Consider the following 20,137-nt stretch of genomic DNA (forward strand, 5'->3'; position numbering starts at 1 on the left):
CGTAACAGGCTTGCGACTCCTACGCTCCGTCTCAGGAAGGTCCAAAAGTCATTTGTGGGAATGGGTATAATCTTCTATAACAAAATTCCTCAGTCAATTTTGGACTTGCCTTTACACAGGTTCAAAAAATCTATTAAAAATATGCTCCTGAGAAAAGCATATTATACTATCGAAGATTATGTAAATGATAAAAAAGCGTGGATTTGAACTTCGATTCGCTCCAGCAATGCGCAGGACTTCAATTGCTTGTATACATGGCATAATATTGTATATCAAATCATTGAAAAGAGCAACCGCCGAGTTTCTTGCTGGTTCTTCTCGGTAGGAAAGGCATTCCGAACCAGTGGTAGATGCTTTTGACGATTCGAAAGAACTTGTAAAAGTCTAATTGAATAAAAACATTTTGAATTTGAATTTGAATTTGAATTTGGAGATGTCAAAGCTTCCTGATGAGCTGATAATTAGACTTGCAACGAATATTCGGTTACTATTCGGTATTCGGCCTATTCGGCTGCTTTTTTTATATTCGGCCGAATACCGAATATCTACATATTATTCGGCCGAATACCGAATACTTAAATAATATATTTTGTCATAGAGAAATAATTGGAAAAAAGAAAAATTAAAATCGATTGATTACGCATATATTCATATTTTCATTTCTGTTATAATCATTTAAGTAGTCATTGGTGCATAACACAGGTACATAATCATCTTCTGAATTGGAAAAATGGAGGATTCTATGTATTTGAATTATTGTGGTAATCAAAATTTATAAGGGTAAGGTTCTCACTTCTTTTTAACCCCCGACCCAAAAAGAGGGGTGTTATAAGTTTGACGTGTGTATCTGTGTATCTGTGTGTCTGTATCTGTGTATCTGTCTGTGGCATCGTAGCGCCTAAACGAATGAACCAATTTTAATTTAGTTTTTTTTTTTTGAAAGGTGGCTTGATCGAGATCGAACCAAAAAAATGGTTCAGCCGTTTAAAAGTTATCAGCTCTTTTCTAGTTTTCTTGTAGAAAAGAAGGTTAGATAACCCTTAGGTTCATAATATTCAAGTGTCAATTGACAAATGTCAAGCTGTCAAGATGGACGTTGCCTAGATATTCATAATTATTTATTTGAAAATGATGTTTTGGAAAACTCAGATACTTTGGATCGTAGGCGCGGAATAGTCCAAGAAAATTGGTTCAGCCGTTTGAAAATTATCAGCTCTTTTCTAGTTTCTGTAACCTTCACTGGTCGGGGGTGTTGAAAATTTTTAATTTACTCTTGTATAATCATTTATTAAGTAGTCATTGGTACATAAAACAGGTACATAATTTAATAAGGAGCGCGAAACAATCACGTCTGTACAAGTTTTTGGCGCTAAAATCCAGCCGAATACTTTTGCCTAATATTCGGCTATTCGGCCAGGGGCGTCGCCGAATATTCGGTATTCGGTATACTGCCGAATATACTATTCGTTGCAAGTCTACTGATAATAGTTAATGGCTACCATGCTGGTTTATGATATTAAGTTCATTTTGTACTTATATAATATATGGATATATATAAAAGGAAAAGTTGACTGACGGACTGACTGACTGACTAATCTATCAACGCACAGCTCAAACTACTGGACGGATCGGGCCGTTTGGCATATAGATAGCAATTGTGACGTATACATCCGCTGCCGGACTTTTGAAAATTCAACCCCTAAGCGGGTAAAATAGGGATTTGTAATTTCTGAAATTGACGCAGACAAATTCGCAAGCATAAGCTAGTTTTATATAGCATAATATCAGATCGCATAATTTCGTAGGTATGTGCGTTGCCGTATTGAATCCGGAATTGCTAAAGCAAAGCAAAAATGCGTCCGTTTAAAATAAGCACATCGCGTGATAACTGGCGTTGCCCTTGATTTTATTAATGTGCTGTCCATAGACAACAATACATACCTAGGTAAATAATGAATGAATTATTGAATGAATATACTTTTACTGTACACCACAAAATTAATACAGAAAAGGCACATACAAAGCAAAACAAAATATAGGCAGGTAGGTACAATTTGGCGGCCTTATAGCTACCTAGCGAGTAGCTCTCTCTAGTAGTTATCTCTTCCAAGCAACCAAAATGGTGCAACAAGAGCGACAAGCTAGCATTTTTTTTGATGATACAGCCAAAAATGGAGCGCGCTTTCCTAGAAGATGCCTATTCACTCTTGACTTGAAGGCACCCATATTAAAAGTGTAGGGGAAAACTGATGCCAGAAGGGCGTTCCATATCCTAGCGGTTCGGATTAGAAACGTGGAAGCAAATCGCTTCGTGCGTATCCGAGGAATTTCAACTACGTAGTTACGGATGCAGGCCGTGACGATGTCTTACGGTCTTAGATGGTAGAAAGGTAGCATGCTCTAGTGCAGCGCGCATCCTCCTATGTTGTCCTGTTTTCAGTTTACCAATTTCAGCAGTACGTTGAAGTACTGCAGTTAAAAGGAGTTTAAGTAATTATCATACACTAGAGGATGCCCGCGACTTCGTCCGCGTGGAGTAAGGTTCTTAAAGATCCCGTGGGAACTGTTTGATTTTCCCGTTCAAAAAGTTGACAGACAGACACACTTTCGCATTTATTGTTAAGTATGGAATGGAAGTACTCGACTCCACTTCACTCTGTCTGTTTGTTTTGGTCGTTACACTGCCAGTTTCACTTTTGGCTAGCTGGCAAAGTAATACGGTTTTGCGACTAAGCGTTTTCAATACACGATGTGTAGAGGACATTGAACTCGACCAGCGACCTTGATATTATTGAGAGCACAGGTCCATTCAATACAATGAATATTAATGAATCAAAACCATATCAAAAGATACGATTCTTGGAGAAATGGGCGGTACGGTATATTTTTACGTACTAGTTTTTGTGGTACTTTTGAACTGTTTTATGAAAAGTATATCAGCCCATTGTTTACATAACTAAAATGCTACTAAAAATATTTTCCCGTAGAAACTACTCTATTTTTATGTTAAAAAAATTTAAAAATATTTGTCATTTATCGCCTTGTGACGTAATTGATCGCCTTTCGTACAGCGAGCGTGACATTAATCATTAATAATTATAATTATGTTAAAAACCGGCCAAGTGTGAGTCAGACTCGCGCACCGAGGGTTCCGAACTACAGAAGTATAATATTTAAGTTCTCCTGTCTAAAAACTAACAAGTGTAAATTAAAAATTTATAACACCCCCGACGATCCAAAGTATCTGAATTTTCCAAAACATCATTTTCAAATAAATAATTATGTATTTAGGCAACGTCCATCTTGACAGCTTGACATTTGTCAATTGACATAATATTATGAACCTAACGGTTATCTAACCTTCTTTTTTACAAGAAAACTAGAAAAGAGCTGATAACTCTTAAACAGCTGAACCAATTTTTTTGGATTATAGCTAAGAACACTCTCGATCAAGCCACCTTTCAAACAAAAAAACTAAATTTAAATCGGTTCATTCGTTTAGGCGCTACGATGCCACAGACAGATACACAGATACACAGACACACAGATACACAGATACACACGTCAAACTTATAACACCCCTCTTTTTGGGTCGGGGGTTAAAAAGGGCAAGAATCACTTTCAAACAGAAAACGAAGTGATCCTATAAGGGTTCCTTTTTTCCCTTTGAGGGAAGGAACCCTAAAAATAAAGAAAAAATATGATTTTTATTTAATTATACTCTTTAACAATGAAATCTAGCTCCATAAACTACCGCTATTATTATATGTACAATTGTACATACTACGAGTATAATCCAAGATCCTATTGGTATATTGAATGATATACCTGCATTTTGTATCTAAAAAAGAATCACATTAATATACTTACCTAAATGGTTTTTACTGTAACTACAAGAACAAATCAAGTAATGGAAACATTTGTATATAGGGCATATTATAATATTTTGTATATTTCTGTGAATATCCTGATTAACAAGATTAATCGTTATCAAAAACAATCTTTACATTTATATCTAATTAGGGAGGTAGGTACCTATCTTCTTATCAATTCACCTCATACTGATTACTATTAGTATTAAAGGATTCAATTCGGAAATCAAAATCAAACCAAATATCAATTTTTTTTCTAAATGCGAACTAGATGAGTCCGTGACTTCTCCGCGTGAATTTTGGTTTTTAAAACTTCTGATTTTTCGGGACAAAAAGTATGATAATGTAATGTATGTCCTTCCCCGGGATACCGCTTAATATCGGTTAAATAGAAAGATATTGAAAAGGTTACAGACAGACATACTCGTCTATTTTTTACCCGACTAGGCAAAGCGAAAAGGAATGGTTATGATTTTAGCAGGTCTATGTATGTAGGTTTGTATTTATGTGTGTTCCATCGTGGCGCCTAAACTACTGAGCCGATTTTGATGAATGACGTGTCAATCGATTTGTTATAGTCCGGGTGACTTAGGCTACATTTTAAATGAACAAAATCAATATGGCGGATGTTGCACCCAAAAAAGTGGGGGTCACACAATTTTTTTGCTATCGTGTCAAATGAAAGAGGAAAAAATTTTGAGTTCATAAATATAAACATCCTACAGCATTAAAATATACCAAGCGACAGAAAAACAATTTTACTATAATACTAGCTGTGCCCGCCACTTCGTTCGCGTGGAATAGTGACTTTTCGGGCTTCTTTAAATTGACAGAACTTTTTTATTTATGAACCGATTGACATGAAATAAACACTAAATGTTAAGTGAAGCTTACTACAATATATAAGTGAAAACCGTATCTAAATCGAATAAGCCGTTTCTGATATTAGCGTGCACAAACACACAGACAAACAGACAAAAAAAAAATAATTACAATTTCGGGTTCGGCATCGATATAACAACAACCCCTGCTACTTTTTTATATATATTTCCATTGTACAGACACCACTTTTCTACAATTTTATTATATGTATAGATTTTAGCGTTTATTAAGACTATCGTAGTCGGGTTTTAGTTTTCAAGTATCTTGTTTAAAACATTGTCCTAATCGATGAGTTTTTCTCATGTCAATGTATGTTCTAAAATATCTGCCTTCAATTTCCATAATATTTTATTATCTTTATATCTTATCTTTTGTTTCACGGATACAATATTATTAAATATCTTTTTAATGTGATCCATATAACTTATCCTTGGCCTTCTTTCAGTTCTTTGTCGCCTCTTGCCTCTAATATTTGTAATATTAGAGTTCCGTACCCGAATGGTAAAACGGAGCCCTATTAATGTCACTCTGCTGTCTTCCTGTCCGCGTCAATCTCAAGCGCGTTCTAGCTCGTAGACTAAATGAGTTACAAAGCTGAAATTTTGGTATACAACAACCAAATATCTAGAAATATTTTTTTTTTCTCCCAAACAAGAAAAAAGAGCAGAAAACAAAATTCTTAGCCTAGCATGTGGGGTATCGTGGTTTTAGAGCTCATTGAGTAGATTACGAATATGTTATTTATTTATTTTTATCTTAAAAAATAAGGAAATGGGGGAGCCGTTAAAGTTATCCGTCTTAGACCATTTTTGTTAAGGGGGTCATCTAAAAAACTAAACTAGTTAGGAATATGAAATATCGGTCTATTATGTACCATATACGGTATTTAAACAACGAATACTGAAAACAACGATAAGTAAAATAGTTTGTAAGCGTGACCAAAACAAACGATCATTTTTTGGGGGTTTCTTTCACGGTTTATTGCGATGTTCTATAGCTAGGAAAAAATATTTCATACACCCAAAATGTAATGTTCATAATAATTATGTACGGAACACTAACAGAGCGAGGTCCGACTCGCACTTGATCGGTTTTTTATATTATTATTTTGAATAAAAGTCATATCACATTGTATTTTTATATATTATCATTATACATATATCATATTTGTTTCAAGACATATTTAAGTAAGTACCTACAAAAAATTGAAAATAAAAATAAAACCTAATGTACCTATTCCACCAACATAACAGGAAATCACTGGCGCAAATAAAAAAAGGCATGAGTACCTACTTAATACAGTCCGCAACTAAAAATACAATTCTAAATAACCTGTTATTCTACTTCATCCTCATCAATGCCTTCTTTTTTATCAAGGAAGTATTTAACAAGATCGTCGTGCTGTGGAAACATTTCATCTAACTCTCTCCTGCACTCTTGCAGCTTGTCAAATTCCTCCAATTCCTTGTAAGCCTTTGCTTTGTACAGCCGTGCCTTGAAGCTATTCTCATTCAGACGCAAAGCCCACTCACAGTCGTTGAAAACCTGCAGAGATAAATTGCCGCTAGCAATTATATTTGTTGAAAGCCTTTGCACACAAAGACAATATTATTGGTACTCTCGTTTTTTTTTTTGCTATCCTACCTAGGAAGATCGTCAAAAACCTAACAGTACTCGCAGTAGTTTTACTGCGTCCGATGCTACACGTGAAAATGTCGCCGTGTGTAAAGACTACTGATATGCCAGTCATTGTAATTGTAAACGATACCAAAATGCGGTCTTCGCTCTGAATATTAATTTCAATTGTCACCAATTGTTACCTCGTTTATTTCGAAATTAAGATATGTAACTGTATTTCTTGTGACACTTTTTCTTGTTATCGAGCCTGTCCTCCAAAATCGTACTCACTTAATATTATATCTTATTTTTAACTCCCGACCCAAAAAGAGCGGTGTTATAAGTTTGGCGTGTGTATCTGTGTATCTGTCTGTGGCATCTTAGCTTAGCTCCTAAACTAATGAACCGATTTTAATTTAGTTTTTTTTTGATCGAGAGTGTTCTTAGCTATAATCCAAGAAAATCGGTGCAGCCGTTTGAAAGTTATCACTTATCAGCTCTTTTCTAGTTACTGTAACCTTCACTTGTCGGGGGTGTTATAAATTTTTAATTTACACTTGTATTTAGACAGTGAAGACACACTTTAAAGTTGTTATTAGTTAGGTACCTTTTCATAATTTCCGAGTTTGATGTTCGTCAAGGCGCGGTCACAGTACAACATAGAGTTGTCCTTGACTTGTTCTATGGCACGATTGTAGCAGGATAGTGCCTTGTCGTACTCTTGCCGGCGAAACGCTTTGATTGCTTGAGTTTTGAGGGTGTCAGCCTTCTCTTTGCGGATTTTGCGATCTAGAGCTCGACGATCTGCATCTTTGCTCACTTCTGCCATCCACGCGTCTTTGTCGATTTCTCCCTACAATTTATCAAAAGTACAAAGGATATAATTAATATACCTAACGCGTTCAAACTAAGAAAGGTTAATCTTGTCCGCCATATTGTGACGTCTTAGCTAGAAATATATTTCGATCCAATATGTTTTTAATGGATTTTGTCCTAAATTCCATTGGAAATATTATAAAAATATATCTCTCTCCAGATTTTGAACTATATAGGTATCCATCCAAATAATTACGCCGATCTGTTGCTTTGTAGTGGCGTAAATGAAAGACAGACCAACAAACACATTTTAGTACCTATTTAAAATATGGATATTGATTATATTTTACACTAACAACCCGCCCCGGTTTCGCACGGGGTAGCTTATTACAATTTTTGTATAGCCCATGGTTACTCAGGAATAATGTAAGCTTTCTAGTGGTGAAAGCATTTTAAAAATCGGTTCAGGAGTTCCAGAGATTACTTCCTATAAACCTTACCTAATTATAATATTAGTATAATTTACAGTGCATTTTTTTAATGGTTGATACATAATAATTAATCGGTAAATAATTTTTGTAATGGTTGCTGGTATTTTGTTTTAAATATCATTTATGGATGTTAACTATTCGAGCTATATTTTTATATAAGAGAGAGATATTTTTATTCTTACCTCTTAATGGAATGTATTAAAATGTAACTTATATACATATTTATAAATATATAGTATATTATTTTGATAGTGGATTTTGGCAGCTTAATATAGAATTCGGTCATATTGCTGTCGGCGATGTATGCATTTAAACAATTAATTATTTATTTATAGATACATTTTTCACATTTAGATTTGCTCATGGCGTCTAAGTATTATAATTATCAACTAGATGCACTATCAACTTAAATAAGTTTCTTGAAAGAACGTCGGGTTTTAAAAGTTGTGTGTCTATATAATCGTGAAAAGATTTGAAATCATTTATTCTTTAATGTCCCTTTAGTGGTACACAGAAGAGATAGTACTTTACTTCGATTTTCTATTTAGTATCAGCTTTATGATAATTGAAATAGATTAAACAAATCCACTGGAAAGCAAATTCTGGTTCAACATTCCAATGGTAAAATGTGGTGAATAGAAATCTTGTGGATTGCCAGGTATGCGCGCGCGCCGCTCAGGCAATTACGCAATATTCAACATTGCACTCTTGTCCTGCTTAGCTGTATCATAGGATCACACTAAAGACTTTTGCAAACAAGTGTAAATTAAAAATTTTCAACACCCCCGACAAATCATTTTCAAATAAATAATTATGTATATCTAGGCAACGTCCATCTTGACAACTTGACATTTGTCAATTAACACTTGAATATTATGAACCTAAGGGTTATCTAACCTTCTTTTCTACAAGAAAACTAGAAAATAGCTGATAACTTTTAAACGGCTGAACAAATTTTTTTGGATTATAGCTAAGAACACTCTCGATCAAGCCACCTTTCAAACAAAAAAAACTAAATTAAAATCGGTTCATTCGTTTAGGCGCTACGATGCCACTGACAGATACACAGATACACAGATACACACGTCAAACTTATAACACCCCTCTTTTTGGGTCGGGGGTTAATAAAATATTTCACACCGGTCTTCTTAAAGGTTTCCAAGTTTCTTCTTCCTCGTTTTATTGAAAACTAGAGACTCGAGAGTTAGCTTACATTCCGGGGAAGAACCTAGGCTACTCTTTATTATCAAAGAGTTCTCACGGAATTCTAAAGGCAAGGCTCATTCGTTCAACAGATTTTTTTGTTTGGTGCAGAGATATTTGTAACTTGCTTCCCACAGACAGAGGCTACTTTTTATCCCGGAAAATCAACAAGATGTCCCACGGGATTTTCAAAAACCTAGATCCATCAAAATGAATAATATTATAAATAAAACACAGATAATGTTTCTACCTGTGTCTGTTATAAATTTTGCACCATCCAACTGATGGGCCCCAAACCGGTTTCATTAGAAAGGCAATAATGCGAAAATGCGTTTAGACCACTAAAACAATGCATTAGGCATATTATTTTTAGCGTAGTAGCAAATGTCTGCGGTATCCGCTAGCTGTCATTCACAAATAAACTCTGATGGTAAATACTAGGTATTCTAGAAAATAATGAATAAGGCAATATAGGACATTCCATCCAATCCCGCGTAGTTGGCCATCTCCAATTTTCCCTGTGACGATATTACTATGTAGGTAGGCACACCTTCGTTTTCCCTTCCAGAAGTGGCTAGAGCAACTTTTTGTCGTGCGGCTTGTCGCTAATGATCGCACGCTTACGTAGGGAATACTTTCATAAGAAGTGATCATAAACAACCTATTTAGTTAAGGAAAGTCGACATCAACTTAAATGATCTATAAAGATTCTGTCTCTCTATTTCTGTATGCGACATGTTTAGATCAAAGTATCTGCCTACCCAGCTGTGGGTGCGTTGTATTGATGATGATGAATAAATTAATTATTTAAAAGTATCGACTAAAAATACGTTGTACGCCGTACCCACGTTCGTGCGAGCGTTTTTTAGTTCGTGTTTATTTCATACTAGCCGATGCCCGCGACTTCGCCCGCGTGGATTTAGGTTTTTTGAAATCCCGTGGGAACTCTTTGATTTTCCGGGATAAAAAGTAGCCTATGTGCTAATCCAGGATATTATCTATCTCCATTCCAAATTTCAGCCAAATCCGTCCAGTAGTTTTTGCGTGAAGGAGTAACAAACATACACACACACACACACACACACATACAAACTTTCGCCTTTATAATATTAGTGTGACTAAATTATGCCCGCAACTTCGTTCGCGTATTAAGAATCCGATGGGAACTCTTTGATTTCCCGGGATAAAAGTTGCCTTTGTCAATCTCTGGGATGCAAGCTACTTCTGTACCTTTAAACCGATGGGCCTTTGAGAATCCCGTGGACACTCTTTGATTTTCCGGAATAAAAAGTAGCCTATAATATCCGTCCCCGCGGGATGTAAGCTAACTCTGTATCTTTCATCAAAATCGGTTTAGCGCTTGAGCTCTGAAAACGTAACAGACAGAGACAGACAGACACACTTTCGCATTTATAATATTAATAAAAAGTATGGATTTGATGTTTGACTATATCGGTGCATTCTTTAACTTAGCGATCGCGGATGTTTGTTTTTCAGAAGGTCCCGGATTGTCGGTTGGTCGATTAAGGTAATTTAATTTTAGAACGTCCCTCCTCCCTTCGTTTGCGCAATAACTGCTGACCTTTTGTATCATAATAGGCCATCAAAATTGTATTTTTTAGGCTTCAGGAATATTTGGTCAAGTTTACCTCCTATACGAATTTTTCACATTTGATCTCATTCTGAAAATTCGCTTAACTTATAAGGCCATTTTAAAATGGAAAATATAAGGCAAATTAATCATAAAATCCTCATATTTTTAACCCCCGACCCAAAAAGAGGGGTGTTATAAGTTTGACGTGTGTATTTAACCCCCGACCCAAAAAGAGGGGTGTTATAAGTTTGACGTGTGTATCTGTGTATCTGTCTGTGGCATCGTAGCGCCTAAACGAATGAACCGATTTTAATTTAGTTTTTTTTGTTTGAAAGGTGGCTCGATCGAGAGTGTTCTTAGCTATAATCTAAAAAAATTGGTTCAGCCGTTTAAGAGTTATCAGCTCTTTTCTAGTTTTCTTGTAGAAAAGAAGGTTAGATAACCGTTAGGTTCATAATATTATGTCAATAGACAAATGTCAAGCTGTCAAGATGGACGTTGCCTCAATACATAATTATTTATTTGAAAATGATGTTTTTGAAAACTCAAATACTTTGGATCGTCGGGGGTGTTATAAATTTTTAATTTACACTTGTCAAGATCTTTATGAAAACTAAGTAGTAGGTATATTTCAATGAAAGATTATTTATTTTCCTCATAAATTTGAGCTTTTCAGTCTCTTTCGTGTCAATAGAAGATTTCTACAATTGTTTCTTACACACATCTTATGAACTTAGCTTTCTATCGTGTTAGCTTTACTTCTTGTTCATGTACTTACTCCTAAACTCACTAGGTATGTACTTGAGATGTACCTATGCGATTCATAGCGGTGCTCGAGCCAAATCGCTTTCACTGACAAGAGATTTGTCTTAACTATTTATAATGCTTTTTATTTGCGCCAATCGATTAGGTGACCTAAATATTCTACGTTTTCATTTATAGCATTGTAAACATGTGGTTGGAACCCCGATTTTAGATATTCTAGTATGTTACTAATGCACAGACCGCTGTACCTTTGAGGGGTCTTGATAGACACGACAGACAGACAACGAAGTGATCGTTGGGTTCCTTTTTTTCTGTAGTTACGGAACCCTAAATAACCTACCTACTGTCGTAGACTGAAAAGCAGGCAAAAATTAAATAATATCATCCTCAGTCATCGCCCGGACCACTATAAGGTACATTCTCTCAGTCAGTCAGAAGGGTTTAGACTTTAGACCTTAGTCCATTACGCTGGTCATGGTCATGTGCCGATTTTGGGTGTGGCAGACTAAGATACTTTTGAGAACATTATGGAGTACTCTCAGGCATGCAGGTTTCATCACAATGTTTTTCCTTCGCCGTTAAAGCAAGTGTTTCATTCTCAAAAACGGACATACCTAACTTAAAAGTTAGAGGTGCGTGCCAGGGATCGAACTCTAGACCTCTTGAATAGGAGGCCAACATCTGGTTAGTTGATATAAAAATAATGAACGAATGAATATACTTTTATTGTACACCGCAAAATTAACACAAAAACATACAAAGCAAAACAAAATATAGGCAGGTCGGTACAATTTGGCGGCCTTATCGCTACCTAGCGATCTCTTCCAGGCAAACAAAATGGTGCCAAGGACATATCTATAGACATTAGAGGTAGGGATTGCAAGTATACGAATATTTAAATGTGTTGTAAGTATGTAAATAATATTAAAATAAATAAATACATGTAAATAATATTATAATATTCTTGGATTATCTTGTCGTGTTGTGTATTTATTTAACAATAAACGTACTGAGTCAATTTACAGAATGATTGCTAATAACTAGGCTCTCGTTAGCATATAGGTACGCACCGAGTACCGTAGCGTACAGAATTACAGATAACCTAATTTGCAGCTGCTAGTACCTAGCTATTTGTCCTTCCTATTTGCGAAACAAATCTAATGCTACTGTGTACATTAACAGGGCTCTCTCCGTCACTAGCTTCATACAATCGTAGTTCCAATTTCATTTGAATATAAAGCAACCAAAGTCTATGAAATTTTGCAGACATATTCTAGAAACTAATGTCTGTGTCTGTGGTGTTTTAGATTTTTCTAAAAATATGTAGTTTTAAAATTACAGGGGCTCAAAGATTTGTATGTAAATTTTTAAGACCGCGTAACTTTGAAACCGAATATTTTAACAGAAATCTGGAAAACCACAGACATAGATATTAGTTTCTAGAATATGTCTGCAAAATTGCATGGACTTTGGTTGCTTAATATTCAAGTGAAATTGGAACTACGTTTGTATGAAGCGAGTGACGGAGAGAGCCCTCTTAAGCGATTGTTGTACGTTATGGCATCATACTATTAATTTAAAAGCTGATAAGTAGGTAATTATGTTCATTGATGAAAAAACAATTGAGCAGATCTCACATTCCTTAGTAATGAGCATACCGAAATCTTGTTTAAACTTAGAAATCTCGTTTTAACATGGAAAATATTAAGTACCTAGTAGGTACATAATATTATTAACAGAGGCCGTTATGTTCTAAAATATAAAGCATTCTTTGTTTTTCAATAGATATGTATTTCACAGAAAATATAAATTGTGAATCTTAGCGTAAAATATTACCTCTTGCATAAATCTAAATACCTATGTACATAGATAAAATGAATCCTGACTTATCTAGGCTTAACTCATCAACGTCCAGCTCAAACCCTTGGATTAGAACGCTGAAATTTTGCAATGAAGTTGCCTTATTTAAGACTTATTATTTAAGCTGGACTTATTTAGGAATAAGTCCACCTTTTTCGACATTCCCACGGGAGCGAAGCCGTGGGTTGCTAGTAAAGACATAATATACACATTGGCAACTTGTATAAAACATTTTTATTAGTTTAATCTAAGTAGCATCTGTTTATTATAATTTACTCACAGCGTCTTTCTTTTCGAGCGATTGAAAAGCTTTCAGGTTGATCACCGTGCGATCATCCTTTACCTTCATCTCCACGTCCTCGTCTAAAATGACTTTGCCCTTGAGGTACTCATCAGCTATTGCCTTAGCCGCATCAGCCTTCTCCTTGTCACCACTTGCCATATCCTTCACCAATCCAGATACTTCCCCTATCTTCTTCATAAAGTTATTCCACTCTTCGTTTAATTCATATTGCTGGTTATTGGTCAGTGCTGGATTTGATAATCTTCTGTTTATGTTCATTGTATATTGTTCAAGATCAGTTTTGTTTAATTCTTTATAAGAATTGTTTATTTATATTATCCGAGTCTGGTAGCTAAGCGTGGGTTGCGGTATTGACATAATTGTTTACATAGTTACTGTTGTCAGTTGGGTCTACTGACAAGCGTTGAAGTGTTTATAAATAGAAAGTATTTTTAAAAGGAGGTCTGTATGAATTTTTAACACTTTTTTTAACACTTTGTGTCTATAACTTGTTTCTACTTGTTGAATACTATTCGAAGCGCGTTAATAATAATTAATTTAAAAAAAAATCGAGGCTGCGACAGTAAAAATAGAGTGAACATAAACAGAAAGCATAGTCAAAAAGCAAATGCTGCTAGAACGTAATTGTGATTTATTTCTAGACGTGTTCATTGTTTGTTAGATCTCAAAATAAAAATCCAGACCTCGATGTTTGTATGAAATATTCTTACAATTTATTTTTAGAATCCATTGAGATTTTATATAAGCCATCTCTGAAGGTACCAAATTTCGTCAAAATCGGATGGGCCGTGAAAAGCTAGGAGACAGACAGACACACTTTGGTATGGATTAGGTAATAACCTTGATGAATCTTCCATAACAAAAGAGTAAGTCTGGAGATATTTAGGTTTAGGCATGGTTTAGGTTACTTTTAGGTTTAGGAAATGAGTACTAAGGTTAATCAAAAAACCTGTAATAAAATATGAACACATGTTATACAAGACGAAAAGTGCCACAACTGTTTAAGGTAATTGTAAATAATATAAGTTATTCTTTTTAACAGAGCTCTCTCCGTCACTTACTCCATACAATCGTAGTTCCCATTTCATTTGAATATTAAGCAACCAAAGTCCATGAAATTTTGCAGACATAGTCTAGAAACTAATATCTGTGTCTGTGGTGTTTTAGATTTTTCTAAAAATATGTAGTTTTAAAATTACAGGGGCTCAAAGATTTGTATTTTTCTTTAAAAAAAGGCCCAACTTTGTGCTCGTTTTTCTAGACAACGAAGCAATTTAATGAAATTTGGAAAAACCACAGACCTAGAAAATTTAATGAATATTATGTAGTAAAAAAATTATCGTTATATATTTTATATTGTTATAATTATGTGGGAACTACGAAAACCAGAAATTACACCCAGAAATCTTGAAAATTTCGTGCTGTCTCGATTTGTGCAAGCGGGGTGGTGAAGTGCGGGGGACGACACGTGAAACTGACAGAAACTGACAGTCTAAACACACGGGCCACATTTAGACTGTACCCAACTCCAAACTTGTCGATAGGTCTAACTAAATACACTGGCACATTTCAACTTGCGTTAGACGTATGCGTTACCTACTCAGACGTTGCCTGTAGATAAAAAAATGTCTCATGTTTGCTGGCAATAGCGCATGCATCAAACCCTGCAAGTTGCAACTCTCTTGCAACCTATTCCTCACGCAATACGCACAGCTTTAATATTATAATTTTTGACAATGTATACTATATGTAATGCCATATCACAGGTCACTCTCTGATTTATTGCTAACAATTTACTTCCAAATGCAAAGAAATCTAAGTGTGTTGAATTCACACTGCCCAATACCAGGACCTTAAATGACATAAATTCATTGATAAATAATCATATGTTGAAAATAAAGGAGAACCCCGTGTTTCTCGGTATAATGTTAGATGCAAAGCTTCTATGGAACACCCACATATCAACACTTGATGGTAAACTTAGCTCTGCTGCTTACACTGTTAGAAAAATTCGACAGGTACTGACGTGGAAACTGCAAAAATTGTATATTTTGCCTATTTTCACTGTATTATGTCTTACAGACTCTTGCTATGAGATAAAGCGGTAGATATTGAGAAAGAAATGTATTACAGAAAAGGACAGGACGTGCAATTTATAATTTAAAACCGCGCGCTGCCATACAATAAAAATATAAGGAAATAAGTACCTTATCTATTATCTTATAGTAGCTTCTAAATATATTTACAACTAGCTAATGCCCGCAGCTTCGCTCGCGTGGATTTAGGTTTTTAGAAATCCCGATCCTTTCATTTCCCAGAACAAAAGTTGCCTCTCCGTAATAGCCCGTCCCCGGGATGCAACTTGTTTCTGTATCACGTAAGAATATTTAAACGGATTATCCTTTTCAAATCCCGAGGGATCACCAGGATTTAGGAATGCAATTTCTTACAGCATCAGGGTTGAGGTCAACGACAAAGTGTTTACTTGGTATAGATACCTTCAATATCAATTAATAATCGACACTTTTTAAATCCCATTAGCTTTAGTAGTCAGGTCCCCTGCAACATCAGGATTGAGGAGTTGGAATCCAAATTTTTTATTGAACAATATCGCAAACTTTCTTTATCGATTAAAAAAACTACCCAAAATTACGCAGTTAGGTTACCTGCCAAATTTCATGGTTTTGAGTCAACGGGAAGTACCCTAGAGGTTTTCTTGACACACACGACAGACAGAGAGATAGACAACAAAGTGATCCTATAAGAGTTCCGTTTTTCATTTTGAGGTACGAAACCCTAGAAAACGTAGGAACGGCATTCCGAACCAGTGGTAAATTTTTCTGACCATCCAAAAACACTTTGAAGTTTACCTAAAAGTTTACAGGAATAAAAATTTATCATTGTATTCCATTCCATTTCATTCTATTCCATTCTGTTCAAAGATAAATAGATAATAAAAATATTTGTCACCGAAACAATAATTTACGATACATCAACCAATATCAATTTTACTGATGACAATCTGACTATTACCAAAGTGAACGACTACTATAATATCTATTATATTATACGACTAACATAATATGTATTATAAATTGTGTGCCGTTTGCATTCTCACTAGGTTCTCATTAAGTTTGTTTTATTTGGTTAAACTTTCTGGCATTTATATTGTTATGACGTTTAATTGGCAAACAGTCTGTTTATTGGCTGAAACTCAAAAATTCAGCCAATCACAACAAAGAAAATATTGTAATAATGATTGATGCAGCTTTCTGTAATTGAAAACAAAATATTTGACATTAACTTGAATGTGACAGTGTTTTCCGAATAGGGTTGCCAGAGGCCCCGTATTTTACTGGGTACCCCGTATTTCAGGATACAGAAACCTGTAATTATGAAAATAAAATACGGGGCAAATAAAACTAAATATTTTTAGGGTTCCGTAACTCAAAAGCAAAAAAGAACTCTTATAGGATCACTTCGTTGTCTGTCAGTCTGTCAGTCTTTCCGTCTGTCCATCTGTCCATCTGTCCTTCTATCCGTCTGTCATGTGTTCATGAACAAATATTAGTATTTTCAATTTTCAAAGTAAGATAACTACATATATCAAGTAGGTTATCATATGAAAGGGCTTTACCTGTTCGTTCTAAAACAGATTTTTATTTATTTTTATGCATATTTTTTAATGCATAACAGTTTTTGATTTCTCGAGTAAAATGTCGGAAAAAATACCCGAATACGGAACCCTCGGTGCGTGGGTCTGACTCGCACTTGGCCGGTTTTTTACAAATTCAGCAGGAGCTGGCTGGCGAAATCAAACACTGACGTTATGTCCAGTAGAAAGAATATTTTCCTTTTGCGGCAATGCGTAGCCGAAACCCACTCGATATTGATCATGGTCGTAGTCAAGGCGGCGGGGCTTGGTTTGAGGATGTAAGCCTTTTTTTATACAAGTTAGCCCGTGACTTTAATCTTTTCTAGTGGTAAGTGATGATGCAGTCTAATTTCTTGGCCGTTAGGGCCATACTAACCATATAACTAGCCATGACCGAAGCCTCCCACCAGACCAGAAATTTTGAAATGGCGACTGCGCCTGGGAAGCCGTCAAAAACCTAAGCCTAAAATAATACTTACACTATTTCTTGCATTTGCTTACCGATTTTTTTTTTTTGGAAATATATCAAACATTTCGCGCTCACTTCACTCGCGCTTTGAATTTCTATTACTTGGTGTAAACCCCGCAATTTCGTTTGCATGAATTTAGATTTTTAAAAATTCCGTGGGGGATTTTCCAGGCTAAAAAGCCGCCTAAAAAAAAATGTCTGGGATGCAAGTTACCTCTGAATATTAAGTACCAAAATTTTGGTAAAGAAGATGGGACGTGAAAGGGTAACAAATAGATAGGTAAATAGATATACTGTCGTATTCGTAATATTAGTATGGATAGGAAGCTTTAAAAATAAAATCTTGCTATGGCTACACTCGTTTCCCTTTCACTTTATTTTTTTCTGTATTGAACCAAAAACACTTACGCTCACTGCGCTCGCGCTTTTTTATTGTTGTATTTTATCTCACTGTCAAATTGAAAGGCGAAATTCCACTAACCAGGTAATTAGCCCATAAAGTTGAGCGAATGTTTTTTTCCTCATGACAGGATTCAGTTCCGGCCCTGATAAAACCTCTCCCGCAATCGATTCCTGGCTACGGCCATAGTATTGATACTGTGAAGGTGGAATTACAAATTAAATGTAATTTTAAGTTGAAATGAAAAGATTGTATGCATGAAATGTATGACATTTTGCTTTACAACACTAAGAGATTTTAAAAGCTATTTAAATAAATAAATCTTTTATTTAAAACCACATTGCAAACACAGTTCACCAATCAAGACACGGCAACATACAGAGAAAAAATACAAAACTTACAAACAAACTGAAATATCTAAATAGGCTTTCCATGCATTTCAGAGAGAACCACCGCCTATTTCTTCAAATACTTCAAATTTTCAAATTTCTTCAAATCTAAACCCCGTATTTTTGATGGTGGTAGCCTGTAAATCAAAAAGAGCCAGGTGGCAACCCTACTTCGACCTAGACAGAATGAAAAATTGTTTTCATTACTCGGTATGCCTACTGCCATAGTGTGACAGAAAGTGTGACGGTAGTTGTGACCTCTGATTGGCCGACTCTCTTTCACTATTTGCTAAAATTGATGATTGCAACAACAATTTTTTCTTTTTTGTAATCGAAAACAGAACACGGACGTCAAACAGGTTGACTAATTGCAATCATTTCTGACCGGCTAACATTGTTCCGCTAGTGGCTCAAACTCACTGTCGCAGCAAGAACATGGTAAATTCAGCCAATCACAGCAATTTGAAATTTGGTTATCACAAATGTACCGATCTAGGAACCGAGAATGCACGAACCAGGGCAGATAGAGATAAGAACAATAATATCATACGTAGGAAATCGACGGGGGATCGTTGACAAGGATAGCCTTAAGCCCCGACCCAAAAAGAGGGGTGTTATAAGTTATCTGTCTGTGGCATCGTAGCTCCTAAACTAATAAACCGATTTTAATTTAGTTTTTTTTTTGTTTGAAAGGTGGCTTGATCGAGAGTGTTCTTAGCTATAGTCCAAGAAAATCGGTTCAGCCGTTTGAAAGCTATCAGCTCTTTTCTACCTTACTCTACTCTATGTAACCTTCACTTGTCGGGGGTGTTATAAATTTTTAATTTACACTTGTTAGAATTGTAGGTAAGTGATAGGCGACAGCTTTCTATGAAACGTACCTGTAGACAGAAGTTCATATTTACAACAAATACTAAATACTAATCTTACTAATAGGTGCAGACTTCTTGAGAATAAGAATAATATTTGCTCATATGTTGGTAAATGTCATTGGAAAATAATAAACCGTGTCACCACGCGATTTAGCGTTCCGGTACGATGCTGTGTAGAAACCAAAGGTTATAAAAAGTCCAGGTTAATCTGCTTCCATCTTAGACTGCATCGTCACTTACCACCAGGAGAAATTGCAGTCAAGGGCTAACTTGTATCTGAATATAAAAAAGTGATTGATTTTTTTTAAATACGTTATGCTTTTCAAAAAATGCAATGATGAAAGCTTGATGATGGAGATGGAAAATAGGAACAAGAACGTCCTAATGGCATATGATAGGACTACGGGTATTTGATCTTATATAATTTTTTTTCACTAAGTTTCAATCCTCAAAAGGATTTTTTTCTTTTTTTAGCAAACCCCTGATATTTATGTTTCAGGGTCCTTGTGTCAAAAAATTTAATTATTTATAAAATTTTCTCTAACCTTTCGAAGTTTATTTATCTAAACACTAGCTGAGGCCTGCGACTTCGTCCGCGTGGATTTACGTTTTTCAAAATCCCGCGGGAACTCTTTGATTTTCCGGGATAAAAAGTAGCCTATGTGTTAATCCAGGGTATATAATCTATCTCCATTCCAAATTTCAGCCAAATCCGTCCAGTAGTTTTTGCGTGATTGAGTAACAAACATCCAAACATCCATACTTTCACATTTATAATATTACTAGAGGATGCCCGCGACTTCGTCCGCGTGGATTTACATTTTTATAGATCCCGTGGGAACTGTTTGATTTTCCGGGATAAAAAGATGCCTATTTCGATTACAGGGACGCAAGATACTTTGGTACCAAATTTCATACAAATCGGTTAAGTGGATGAGTCTTTAGGAA

The 20,137-nt window shown here is 35.4% G+C and overlaps 2 protein-coding genes across 5 annotated transcripts in view; one reads left to right on the plus strand and one right to left on the minus strand.

The window, feature by feature from the left end:
* Positions 1-20,137, plus strand: part of LOC123867446 (protein Lilipod) — a 36,114-nt gene that overhangs the window by 5,030 nt on the left and 10,947 nt on the right. The gene's annotated exons all lie outside the window — the stretch shown is intronic.
* On the minus strand, positions 5,932-13,831 carry LOC123867459 (tetratricopeptide repeat protein 12-like). 2 transcript variants are annotated; one of them, XM_045909507.1, is made up of 3 exons: positions 13,444-13,831; positions 6,979-7,224; positions 5,932-6,299 (listed from the first exon to the last, which is right to left on the minus strand). In XM_045909507.1, exons 1-3 carry the CDS (start codon positions 13,660-13,662, stop codon positions 6,090-6,092), a joined length of 675 nt encoding a protein of 224 aa, XP_045765463.1. In that variant the 5' UTR covers positions 13,663-13,831; the 3' UTR covers positions 5,932-6,089. The 2 variants fall into 2 exon arrangements, with proteins under 2 accessions (XP_045765463.1, XP_045765462.1); XM_045909506.1 differs by having other exon boundaries at positions 13,381-13,829.

This window comes from Maniola jurtina, chromosome 8, assembly GCF_905333055.1.
Source record: "Maniola jurtina chromosome 8, ilManJurt1.1, whole genome shotgun sequence".
NCBI lineage: Eukaryota > Metazoa > Arthropoda > Insecta > Lepidoptera > Nymphalidae > Maniola > Maniola jurtina.